The sequence below is a fragment of the Pinus tabuliformis genome, chromosome 1_2 (assembly GCF_031772625.1).
Source record: "Pinus tabuliformis cultivar Carrire ecotype Pingquan chromosome 1_2, CPIR1, whole genome shotgun sequence".
NCBI lineage: Eukaryota > Viridiplantae > Streptophyta > Pinopsida > Pinales > Pinaceae > Pinus > Pinus tabuliformis.
In genome coordinates this window covers 1,166,012,382-1,166,025,228 of record NC_142298.1, presented here as the reverse complement: position 1 = coordinate 1,166,025,228, position 12,847 = coordinate 1,166,012,382, and the positions used below count along the sequence as shown (strand labels likewise).

General features: G+C 32.9%; 1 protein-coding gene across 1 annotated transcript; it reads right to left on the bottom strand.

Moving 5' to 3' along the window:
* Window positions 1–6,407: 6,407 nt before the first annotated feature.
* Window positions 6,408–7,530, bottom strand: LOC149210367 (uncharacterized). The gene is made up of 2 exons (XM_089394419.1): window positions 7,105–7,530; window positions 6,408–6,760 (listed from the first exon to the last, which is right to left on the bottom strand). Exons 1-2 carry the CDS (start codon window positions 7,499–7,501, stop codon window positions 6,408–6,410), a joined length of 750 nt encoding a protein of 249 aa, XP_089250545.1. The 5' UTR covers window positions 7,502–7,530.
* Window positions 7,531–12,847: the final 5,317 nt, after the last annotated feature.

The following is a 12,847-nucleotide window of genomic DNA, read 5'->3' as shown; positions in this document are numbered from 1 at the left end:
GGCCTTGTTGGAGCATTTGACCGAAGTAGGAGAAAGTAAAATTTTTTCTTCTTTTGACTAGGCTTGACTAATTTTCCTTTTGGTACCAACTTGTTCTTATTGCTAGCAGATGTTGAAGTGTACATGCATGCATGGAGCAAGGATTCTTTTATTTTTTCTCATTTTTTTTTCCCTTCTAGGCCTACTAGCCACCTCAATGAGGTATTCAACTAGTAGGTCTGCCTAGGCATCTCAAAGGAGGTTTTCACCTAAGATCTTCTTTTTTCTCCTTTTATTTTGTTTTTATTTCAACCCATTAACTACCTCATAGAGGTTTTCAATCAATGAGCTAATATGAGGTGCCTCCAAGGAGGTTTTCACCTTAGACTTTTACTTTTTCTCTTTTTATTTATTTTATTTTTTTTACCCTACCCTACTTGAAAAACAAAATCACTTTCAAGTATAAGAATACTTCCAATGGAGCCATGTGCACATCAAGATGATAGACAAAATGATGTGGAGGCTTGAAATGTATGCTTTGACATGTACCTGGATTTCAGAGACCAAATGATTTGACATTGATGGGATCAAGCATAGTCGAGGAAGAGAGTGATGCTGCAACTTTTTTCCGGGGAAAGAAAATTCATAATTTCATAAATAGTGATGCTACAACTTAGTGACTTTCTGGTACCATATTCAATATAGTTGTGATGTCTCTGGTCCACTTGCTGACTTAGATCATCTTGTATGTCTTATTCTACCATGACCTTCAAGTCTTCCTCTTTTTGCTGATTGATCTCTTGAATACATGGAGGATTTGATGGTAACCATGAGGGATCTCTCTCGATCTCTAATTTTGATGTCTACTCTTCATCAACTGTGACCCATGATTCTTTGATCTTCTCTTTTGAATTTTATTCTTCTGGATGTAGTCCTTCAATGATATTCAGAGAATCCCCAGCAACAGCACCATAAAGTGATGAGCCTCAGTATTGCAACAAGAATGCTACAACTCCCAAGGCTACTGACTTAATTATCAACTCAGGCTTCGTACAAGCATAAGAAGTGTCAGCACTATACTTGTCGCATACAATGTGTCCTTCCTTTGCTGTCATGATGTAATGGAGTGCATGTACTGAAGTCAAATCCTAAACTAATTGCAGAAAATGAAATGTTTGAAATGGAACCTTAACCTATTGCAAGAAAGAAAGTACAAGGAAAGAGATGGAAATTCAATGCTAAATACACCATTTTCAAACTAACTTCTAAGAGGCTTTGCTTCAAAATAATTCTAAGTTAACATGTATGCAATCCTAATGTCCTAAGCATGTAGATTCAAACCATCAAACCTTATATTCCTGTGCATGTAAATGAATAAAATAAATTTGTTTTTCTTTTTGTCTTTTTTCATGTGAGAGTGTGAAAGCTAATCTCTTTTGGTAATGTGGCAGGTAGCTTGGAGATGATGGTGAATGGTTAGAAGGTTCGAGAGAGAAGCAGGGATCCTTTGCTAGCTTCCTAGAGGATATTTCCTCAATTCGGCCTTAGAACAAACTTTCCTAGAGGATGCTACAGTGATTTCCTACAAGATGTATAGATTTACTATAATTCATCGAATGACCAAGAAAATCAAATCCAAGTTGGATGAGACAAATTTTGGTATTAAATAGGATGTATTAGGTCCTCCTTCCATGTTGAATCACTAAATATCCTTGTTAACCCATTCTAAAAAAATAAAACAACATTACTTGTCGAAAATCTAGAAATTCGAGAACTAGTGAACTAGTAAATCTAAAAAATTCCTAACCAAATCAAGTGAAAATGAAATGGGGTAATTGTTTTTATGAACTAGAATGTTTTTTTGATCTAATGCAAGTGGAATCAAGTTTATTGAAGCTCGTTAGAATGCTCTAAAAATTAGCAAAATATTACTCTTCTTTGCTAAAAAGGAGGTCCACGAATCTAGATTTGGGAATAAGAAGATTAATCCAAGAAACTCAATGATTATTATGAACTTCCAAAGCTTTTCAAAGGATGAAATAATGCTTGTGATCCTGAAAAAGAACTTAAATCAATCATTTAACTCAATCCTATAACAAGAAATCATTAATACTAAATGCAAAAATAGAAAGAAATAAAAACTAGAGATGCATGTGAATAAGCAACGAAAAGAAGGAAATAAAATGATACAAAGAGGCACTGAGGTTCATAGGATGGCCAAGCCCAAGGAAACTTAGAGGCCTATGAAGGAGAATAATATTTTGAAGCTGAACATGACACCAATATTCATTATTTTCATCAATATAATTACATCCCTACAAGAAAATACAATGCAACTGCAAAAATACAAGATCTCTTACAATAACACTAATGAAAGTCTTCTTAGAGTTAAATTCGACTTGGTACTTATAAAAAATGATTAGGACTCATTCCCCATGAATGGAGGAAGCTTTCCGCACCAAAATCCCTTCATTAGTGGATCTAGTCCCCAATACTAGGAATTTCCATTAAATGGGAGGGAACACATTCCTAAATTTTCTCAATTGTTGCCTAGAGGAAAATTCGACTTGGTACTTATACAAAATGATTAAGAATCATTCCCCATGAATGGAGGAAGCTTTCCCTAGCAAAATCCCTTGATTTGTGGATCTGCTCCCTTGATTAGTGGATCTACTCCCTTGATTAGTGGAACACATTCCTAGATTCTCTCAATCATTGGAGTTACAAAATTTGTGTCATAATTCCATAATATCTTGTTATCTTATTATTTATTATTGATCCTCCAGTAGTAGGGAACAAAACCCTAAATTATCTCCTCCTCCAACTCTTCATAATCTGCCCAATATTCTCATAATATTCCACAAGAAATAAATAATATTAGGCACAAATATTAAATTATTGATAAACCTTCCTAATGAATATATTAAAGTTAAAAATAAATTATCTAATGAAAAAAGAGAGGTTTAATGTGTTTAAGGATGGTCATAGGCCTTAATTTATGTTTTAAATTAGAGGCATGGGCCTTAATGTAAGTCTAATTTAGAGGCCCATCACGGACCTTGCAGACAAGCCTAAATTGGGTAGGTGTTGGACCACTGCAGCTAAACCCTCGTCTCATAAAATCCTCCGAATCATCCTAGCCAAAACATAGAATTGTGTTAGCAATAGTAGAGGACACATCTTTCTGCAAGAAATTACATTTGAAACTAACAAGGGAAAAAATGCTCTTACTTGAAATGGTTTGGTGGATAAGGAATCTCCAGAGGACATCATGCAACCTTGCAGGAAATGCTTCGCCTAGAGAATGACTAAAATGATTCATGGCATGACATGGCAAACAACAAACTACCATACCAAACCATGGATTGAAGGGATGAGGGCGTCCATTTCCATGAACTAGAGATGGAGTAGACACAACACTCTGTCCAACCAGAGCAAATGTGAAAAGTCGCCCAACTGGTAAACAATAAGGGTTTAAGGGGAGTTCTCAACATCATCAGATGAAATTGTTGCGATATGAGCCGTGGATGCAATGACTTTCCAAAGATGAGGGATGAAAGTTGCATACCAACGGGAACAATCCATAGCATAGTCTTTCACCAGATCATTTGAGAATCCTGAGATACTCTCTCAACTACGGTCATATAACCATATGACCATACATTAAACTAGAACGCCATCAATCATGTTGTAATTCATTACTAATGCATGTGTATAATGTTATATGTGTATAGAAATATATGCTTATGGTGAAATAAATGTGCAAATGCACATATATCTATAAGTTTTAATCTCAACATAAATATCAGCTAGTTGATATGGTAATTTCGTTGATTACTGTGTTATTTTTCTTTTATGGTTTTATTAATGTGTATCTAGAAGTGTGACAAAATGTCCTTATGAAAAATAATACTTTTCTGTAGAATATTTGACATCTCATTTTATGACATTTAAAAAAATATTTGAAATCATATTAATATAAATTTTGTAAACTTAATAATAAATTTAATATTTTTTGTATTGTAATATATAAACTTATTATTTTATTTTAATTTTTATTTAAGTATTTTTTTTTTTTTCTTTCAAACTTTTTATAAAATTTAAGCAATCCTTATGAAGTATTAAAACTCAAATCTCTTCTCACTATAAAAGATTGTTTGCACCTTAAGAGATTTACTCTGGATCAATTGGATCAAATCTCTTTTCACTATAAAAGAGGTTTTCACCTTAAGGGATTTGATCCCTCTTGTCTCTTTGTAGATCCAAAATTAATTTAAATCTAGATTAATTTAATTATATATATATATATATATATATATATATATATATATATATATATATATATATATATATATATATATATATATATATAGTTGTTATGTAATTTGTTTGAGTAAAAATGTTTATGTAAGATCATATAATATAACGTTACAACATCTCTTCCATACTAGGTGCCGATTACCCCTTGATACAACCAGAATGACAAAATGCAAAGAGTAGAAAGTTATTATAAAATAAAAAATAGAAAAAATGCAAATCTACTTTTACTTATTGGTAATATATCTATAACATAGTAGTCAACCATTTTTATAAAAACACTTAAATATGAATTTATTAAACCATTCTTCGTGATATTTTGAATAATCATGATTAAGATCCATTGTCTTTAAAAAAATAAAAACCTCAAATTGTATGTATTTTTTCTCAAATGCTTAATCTTTCAATAGTCACATAAATAATTGGTCTTTATTTATCCTAGAGGAACCCAACAACCCGAGAAAATGTAGTTACTAGTAAACCTTTGTGGTCTACAACTTGTCCTCCTCTCCATAAATCCTCTGGGTAAATGTAAGGGGGATTTGAACCTTATATCAATAATTGAGCTTCCCATGGGACAAATGTGATTCCCCTAGAATTTGGGTAGATTTAGAATTAAGATGGATTCAAACAACTGTAAAATGTTTAACTACCATATTTTTTTTTTCTCTAGTTCTATATATATATATATATATATATATATATATATATATAAAATATTTTTTTATTTATGATTTTCCACATTAAAATGTTAATACACTTGGTTATTAAAATTAAAATATTACATGGTTGTTTGACTATCTATTTGTCTATGGGCTTGTGTGTATGTGTTATTAATATTTTTAAAATGTTATATGTGAACACCATATTAGATATTGAAGTAACCTATTAATGAAATAAAAAATGGAAAATTTTTTTTTTCTCTTCAATTTTTATGTATTATATATCAGCTCATATTAAGATGAATAAGTACATGGCCATTATAATAAAAGAAATTATTCAACTGCTTTATAATATATGAAAAAAAATAAAATAAATTTACTTTTATCTATATAAAATTTGATTATTCAATATGCATATTGAAGTATTTTGTTTATGACTCACACTAAATTTTTATTATCAATATAATTTTGTTTTAATTATTACATGTTAACTAAATATAAACTGAATTACACATCATATAATATCAATGGTATTATTTTTACATGTTATTGGTCAAATCTAATAAATTACATATCTCCCTCACACTAAATTTTTTTTTTTTTTTGCCCATATTTGTATATAAAATTAATGTAAAACAAAGATGAAAACTGAAGTATTTTAATTATGACTCACATTGGTTTTTTAGTTTTTGGTTATTACTATTTTTTTTACTTGTTAATGTAAGCATTGTTTTATTATTTGCAAATGTAACACTAAAGAACAACATCTCCCTCACACTTGGTTGGAAAACCCATCTCTACACAAAACTTTTAAATTAATATATTACATTTATAAATCAAATCACTTATTTATGTATATATATTAACAGAAAACATATAAAAATCTTTAACTAGAGTTATGCAAAGTAGTTGAGAGGAAGAATAGATATCCTCCGCATCCAAATTTAATTTCCACACATGTCATATTAATGCACTTTCATGTAATAAACCAAATACTTATATTCCTCCAATATACTATAAGTGAATATAAAAATAAAAATGAATTCACCAAAATCAATATAGCACACTGTATAGCAGAATAAACCTGTACCTCATCTGTTAAAATTATTCTTTTCACCTATTTATACATAGTTATATATTTATCCTTCTTTCATATATATATATATAATACTCTGAAAACTATACAATAATATATACAAATTGATTCTCATCTATAATGGACAAAATTTCATTATTCCACCGCCACAACCCATAAAATAAAAAGGATAATTGTCACTAGGCAATCCACATTGATGAAAATAGCATGCCTCAAATGAAGGAGACATATTTACAAAATGACTTTCTAATATGCCTAATATTTAAATAAACATGATGACTCATGGTACTTCATTTTTTTTTTTTCATGCACGCCTATAATGTTCAACCCCAAAATCATATATTATTCCACAACTAACTGACTAAGTGTTCTCCATCAACTATGTATGTAGACACTTTCATTTTGCATGGCCAGCACTGTGCAGAGGACGTGTATTCCTCACTCTCGATTTTCTCAGGGTGCTCTCTCAAATAATTCATGTAGTTCTGAGCCTCCGGATATCCTACACTGTCTGCAACAATACAGGTTCCTTTGCCAAGCATGCTTTTGTTCTCGAGTAACATAAAATCCGGCAAATAGCAATGTTTGAAGTGATCCATGAACACGAAATCAAAATACCTAGCTGATATTTCATTCAAAATTTCCTCTAATTTGTCATCCAGTTCACTCAGTATACCTTTTAACACTGTCACTTTTGAGGAGAGTCCTGATAGAAACAAATGCACATAAAATTATATTAAAGTTTTAGAAGATAGAGACCTATGAAGTAATTGATGCATTCCATGATTATTTGTGAACTAAAGTCATAAATGTTCATATATAAGCGTTAATGTTTACTGAGACATTAAATTAAAAGTAGGAAGGAGAAAAAGATATTTGTATAGTTGTCGAATTTTATATATATATATAATATCTTTCCTATTGAACATGCGTGTTTTAGAAGGGAAATAGAAATTGTCAAACAGGACTATAATACTAAGACTTAATCTGATGACTATGTGACAACAACATATTTATTTGAATTGATATGAGAATTGTTAGAACTTTTACCTGCATACTCTATCATTTCACTGGCAATACCAAAGTTGTGTGAGTTCATCTCTATTGTAACCAGCTTGCTGTCAGGCTCAGTCATCTTTGAAGCAATCCTAATGGCAGAATACCCACAATAAGTTCCAAGCTCTAACGCAACCCTGGGAGCATAAGTCTGCACGGCATCATCGAGAATATAACCCTTCTCCTTCCCTAAAATTGTCATCCAGGATTGGTCAGTAAAACTGTCAATTGCTTCGAGCACGGCCTTTGCATTTCCCTTCTGTGCATTTTGTCGGACATAGTTCATCAGGGCTCGCTCTCTGCAATCGGGAGAATGACCTTTCAGCCTTGCTTGTTTGTCAAAGTAAAATGTGCAGTAAGACACTACCTTCGACACAAGCTCAGATGCCATGGCTTTAATTTGTTTGGCACAATATGACAAAAGACTTACACCTTTCGATGTTGAGCACAAATACAAATTTGAAGATATATATAGAGAGAGAGGGGAACGAAAAAGGATGCGATTCTAGGCTTTGTGCACATGTTAGTTATCTGCTTCCTTCGCTTAGTGGTTAATTCGAAAGTGCGTAGATTCCAAGCGAATTTATCGTTGGACTTTCTGTGTAGCTTGATGCTTTGCCAATTAGATTTTTTTTTGCGAGGGGGAGCAAAATCACAACACCTTTTCGAGAAGATGTAGACACCTCATAAGATTACGCATGACGGCACAAGTCAAGCTGTGGTCATCTCATGACGCCATGCTCTTTTATGATGGAAGCATGGTGCTTCTGAAATTAAGTTTCAAGAGCGAATCACATGGAAGCATACACATTCAACACAATGGGTAATTTCTCTATGAAGGAAGTTGTAAAGGTAGGTGGGAAAAATGTTTAAACACCTCATAAGATGAGGTATGAGAGCACAATTCATGCTTTGGTCATCTCATTCTATTATCTTCCCACAGTCACACATTAAACAACCAGGATGAAGTCTCTCGACACAACACCACGTCATAAGATGAGGTATGAAGGAACAATTCAAACTTTAATCTTTATCTTCCGGAGACATCGTGGCTTCTTGGGCGTGGGAAGCATAGCGTTTTAAGGAGTAAATCGCATCAAGGCATACACACTCAACGTAACTGACAGTAGTTGCCCCAGAAAGGTGTAAAGAATCTCTTGAAATAAGAACGGAAATATATATGTGTTTTCATGTGACTAACGGATCAAATAAAATGCAAGTGTTACGCCAAATTATTGAGAGAATAAAGAAAAACGTCATTAAGGAATATAAAAAAAAAAGTATTTCCAGGTAAATTTAAGGAGATTTTGTGGTTCCCTAAAGAATTAGAAGAGAAAAAAATTAACATATAATAATGATGTGGCTAATCTAAATCTAAAACTAAGGAATCAATATTAAAAGTGTAAAGGTACACCTAAAGAATAGAAATTTGGGAGATCATCGTGAAAAACTAAATCACTAAATACAAAAACTCATATTTCTAATAGAATAAATATTAAATAAAGATTATTTGAAAAAAAATTAGAAAACTCTCTTATTAAGAGAAACATTCTATTTCAATAGTTGCTACTTCACGATGGAAATTTGTGGTTACAACATTTGGTTATGGTAAAATTATAAGAACATAAAATAACATGAGTGGATTATGTGAGGGTGAAAGTGTTATTTCATTGGCTAGAAAACCAACTTAATTATGACTTATCATAATTAGACTAAGCATAATGATATTAAGTACCATTTTGTAAGGGAGATAATTGATGGAGATGGAGTAGCTTTTAAAAAGATTCACACTCAAGAACATTTTGTTGATATGCAAATAAAGGAGCTACTAAATAAAATTTATGAGGTTGAGAATGAAAATATTGGGTGCTGAACATAGACAAACAAAGGAGGTAGTGACATTTCATGAAGAAAATGGGGAACTCATGGTTGATATCTAAAATATGAAGGATTACAATTATTGATTGGGTATCAAGTTTGTTTTCTAGCCTAAGAAGCCAAGTTGGGGACCCGTACTGGTTTCTTTGGAAACTTAAAAAAAATGACAACATATTGCATCTTGCCTAATAAGCAAAAAAATAATATCAACTATAATAGAGAAAATTAAGTTAGAAGAGAGGAGGTTGAGAGATAGAGTTAGAGACTTGGCATAACAAATTGTGGCACTTGATCAAAGAGATGTTTAGTCTTTGAATAATAAGGAAATTAACTTAATAACCCAGGTGAGACAATTTGAATATCACATTGATGATTATAGGGAAAAAATAGAGAATGTTGAAAATGAGATTATTCGGTTAAGGGAATCTCTACCAGAGTCACTTAAGCAAACAAAACAAGCAGAAGATGATGAGGATTCAAGCAAGAAAAATTCCAAGAAAAATAAAAGGGAAAATCATGAGTGGTAGAAATCACTTGTAAGATTTCAAAGGCTATGCAAAGACAAGGAAAGGATAATTGAGGTACATTTGCAAGCTATAAATGAGAAGGCCGATAGTAGCCCACAAGACATAGATGATTGTATTGCCAAACTGTAGAGGGAAGAACTGTGATTGATTGGTGTATAGAAAGTTTCGAGCTAGCATTTGGAGAAGTACAGGTGGGAAGTTGATGCTCTAAGGAGGGAAAATGGAAGCCTTTTAGAGAGGCTATGGAGCAAGTGGAAAGGATGTGTCTTTGGGTTGATCCTTGATCAAGAGCTATAGGACATACTTGACAAACTACAAGCTTAGTTGCTCTCACTGTTAGATGAAATCATCTTGTTTGCTTCCAAGCTACTAGAATATTTTAAAAAGAATATTTCCAATATTGTTGCATTTGAATCCAATGAAATGGTGTATTCAAAATGTTGGGTAGTTAATAAAAAGGAAAGGAATCATGCCCTTGAACTCGAGATGGGTTTTCAAATATTTGGAAGAAAGGGTGATTCTTGAAAAAACATACGAATACGAAATGAAATCTTAAACGAAATGTCCCATTTATCATGTAGTGAATCTCTTAGACAAGCTGCAGAAGATTCAAAGCCTTGGCAACTAGAGATAGATTCTTTAGAGGTATTTTCATTTATTTTTCCATCACTGTTAAGGTTTTCTTTCAATGTAGTCGTATGGCAAAGTACATTTCTAATCTGTTAATGGCTAGGGTTTGTCATGAAACAAGAAATAATTTATCTATCCCCTATGCACACCATACACATATCCTATTACAGGGCACTAAATAATTAGGTGAAGCTTGTAAATTATAGGGAAGCATAAAACCAAACAAACAACAAAATAGGTAATATATTCTATCGAACTATGATATTTCTGGCCTAATACCTCCATTTCTACTTTTAAAAGTCTTATAGCCTTGTAACCTCTACATCTTTACTGCAAGGGTTTAATTAAAAAGGTAATTGAACTCTTCGGGTAGTTCTACTTTTGCTGAGATGCTTAAATGGAATTTCAACTTTGAAGGGAATATTATATTGCATTGCATCACCATGAAATCCATAAAATGAAGCTTAACAACTATAGTGATGTTTCTTATTATATTCATTTCAATTAAATTAAAGTGAAATTTAGGTACAACCTGAGTCCCCAAGATATATGTCGTAAACCAACCACATAAGTGTTACATACTTGTCCTCTTAACTCGTAGAAACAATGATTATTATAGGTGGTTTCAAAAGTTTAAATAAAAAAAGTAAAATTGATGCCTTTTTACTTGCATGAAGCCCTGCAAATTGTAAATTTTTCTCTACGGGTAAAAAATTTGCAAGATGAAATTGTTAAGTAACAAACAATTAACATAAAAACACTATATTGGAGATGCTTGTGTTTGTGTTCATCACTTTGGAAAGAACTCTATCCTATCTACCCGCTTGACACCATGGTGAATTGTAGCTACCTCGTGACTCTGCTCTATTGCAATATTCTATCCTGCCTCCCCATTTTTTCTTGTTTTTTCTAAGCCCTGCCCCATCATTTTGGAGGTCTATTCTTATTTTTCCAGGGTACTATTTTTTATACCTTACCTCCAAAGGGCTCAGTTTTTCCCCTAAGTTAGGTCGGCCTTTTGTTCCTGTTTTTCAAAAAGGGTGGTTGTTGGCAAGCTCCTGCAGGGTAATGATTTGCTCAAAATAGGGGAAATTGAAGTTCTATTTGAGTTGGATGGTGATTAGATATTAGGTCCCTATGCTCCAAAAAATGATGCCTTGTTCCTTGCATTAAGCCCTGCAAACTGTACATTTTTCTCTACACGTAAAGAATTTGCAAGATTAGGTGCTTAGGTAACAAAAATTTAATATACAACTACTACATTGGAGATTATTGTGTTTGTGTTCATCCCTTTGGAAAGAACTTTGTCCTATCTTCTTGCTTGAAGCCATGGTGAATTTTATGCTACGTCGTGACACTGCTCTATTGCAATTTGTTATGTTGTCTCCCATTTTTTCTTAGCTTTTCTGAGCTCTCCCCCATCATTTTGGAGGTGCATTCTTCTGTTCTTCCTATGGGGATGGATTTTCTCGCTTGCCACCAAATGGCTCAATTCTTCCCTTGAAGGAGGTGGCCCTTTTGTTCCTCTCTTTTCAAAGGGGGTGGCTATTTCCTAGCCCCTAGAGGGTAATGATATGCCCAAAATAGCGGAAATTGTTGTGCTATTAGAGATGGATGGTTCTCAACTCTTAGGTCTCTTCTATTTTCTCCTAAAATTTTATGCACATCAAAGGCATCAAGTTGACACCGTCAGAATTCCATCTGTGTCCACTTCTAAAAACTTTAATGCCTGTGACTCCACAACAAGCTGGTGGAATTCCACTCACCTAAAATTCACCTAGAAAATTGTTATGTGCAACCATTTCTCTCTTGCCTTCATATAGCATGAAATTCACTTCTTCCTGGTTATCACACTTTGTACCACAATAATTCTCTCTTGGAGTTAGAATGAGAGAATTTCTAGGAACGACTGTAGACATGACACCCCATTGTGACTCCGATTCCAAGACACAAAGGTGTAAAGTAATGAAGGATTAAGTAGATACCTTCATTATTTAAGGAAATTTCCCGAACATCAGCTCAATGTGCAACAACTTTGTCAGGATTTTCATCCTCGACAACAATGGTTGTGTAAATATGAATCATCTTCATAAAAATGAATAGGAGAAATGAAAAGGATAATGAAACTTGCCTATATATGCTATGAGTGTTCCTCTTTTCACCTATGCCCTGGCTGATGGCTTCCGTAGTGAAATTAAGCATGAGAGGTTGAATCCAGGGGACATAATCAAGGCAGGTGAGATTTTCCTACTCATCAAGTAAATTTTTATCTCATACAAAATCCTTACACTCAAAGCCCACCAACGAGATCCTGTAGCCATTCAAAATTCATCAATTTATGGAGGTTTTCACCCATAATGGAATTTTTCACTTCTACTGTTGTATCGTAGTCCTCTTTGGGTTATGGGAAATTCAACTCTGCCCTCAATGCTGACATATTGAGCCCTTTCTCCTCTCCACCTGTAGAGAATATTATATCTTCGCCAACATTGTTTGAGATGATGGCTCATGAGCAAGAAATGTTACCCAAACATTCCATTAATACCCATGGAAACACACAAATTTAGTACTCTAGCGCCAACAAGAAAACAACCTCTTTGGCCTCTATGCAAGACAAGTAGATGATTACTTATAACTTTCTATATTGAGAAATAAATCATTACAATACATATAAGTAATCACATACAGAAGCATAATTCATC

Excerpts from the sequence above, each read along its gene's own strand:
- LOC149210367 (XM_089394419.1), bottom strand. The coding sequence starts at position 7,501 with ATGGCATCTGAGCTTGTGTCGAAGGTAGTGTCTTACTGCACATTTTAC. Across the intron at positions 6,761-7,104 it reads TGAAATGATAGAGTATGCAG|GACTCTCCTCAAAAGTGACA; the intron begins GTAAAAGTTCTA and ends TGTTTCTATCAG.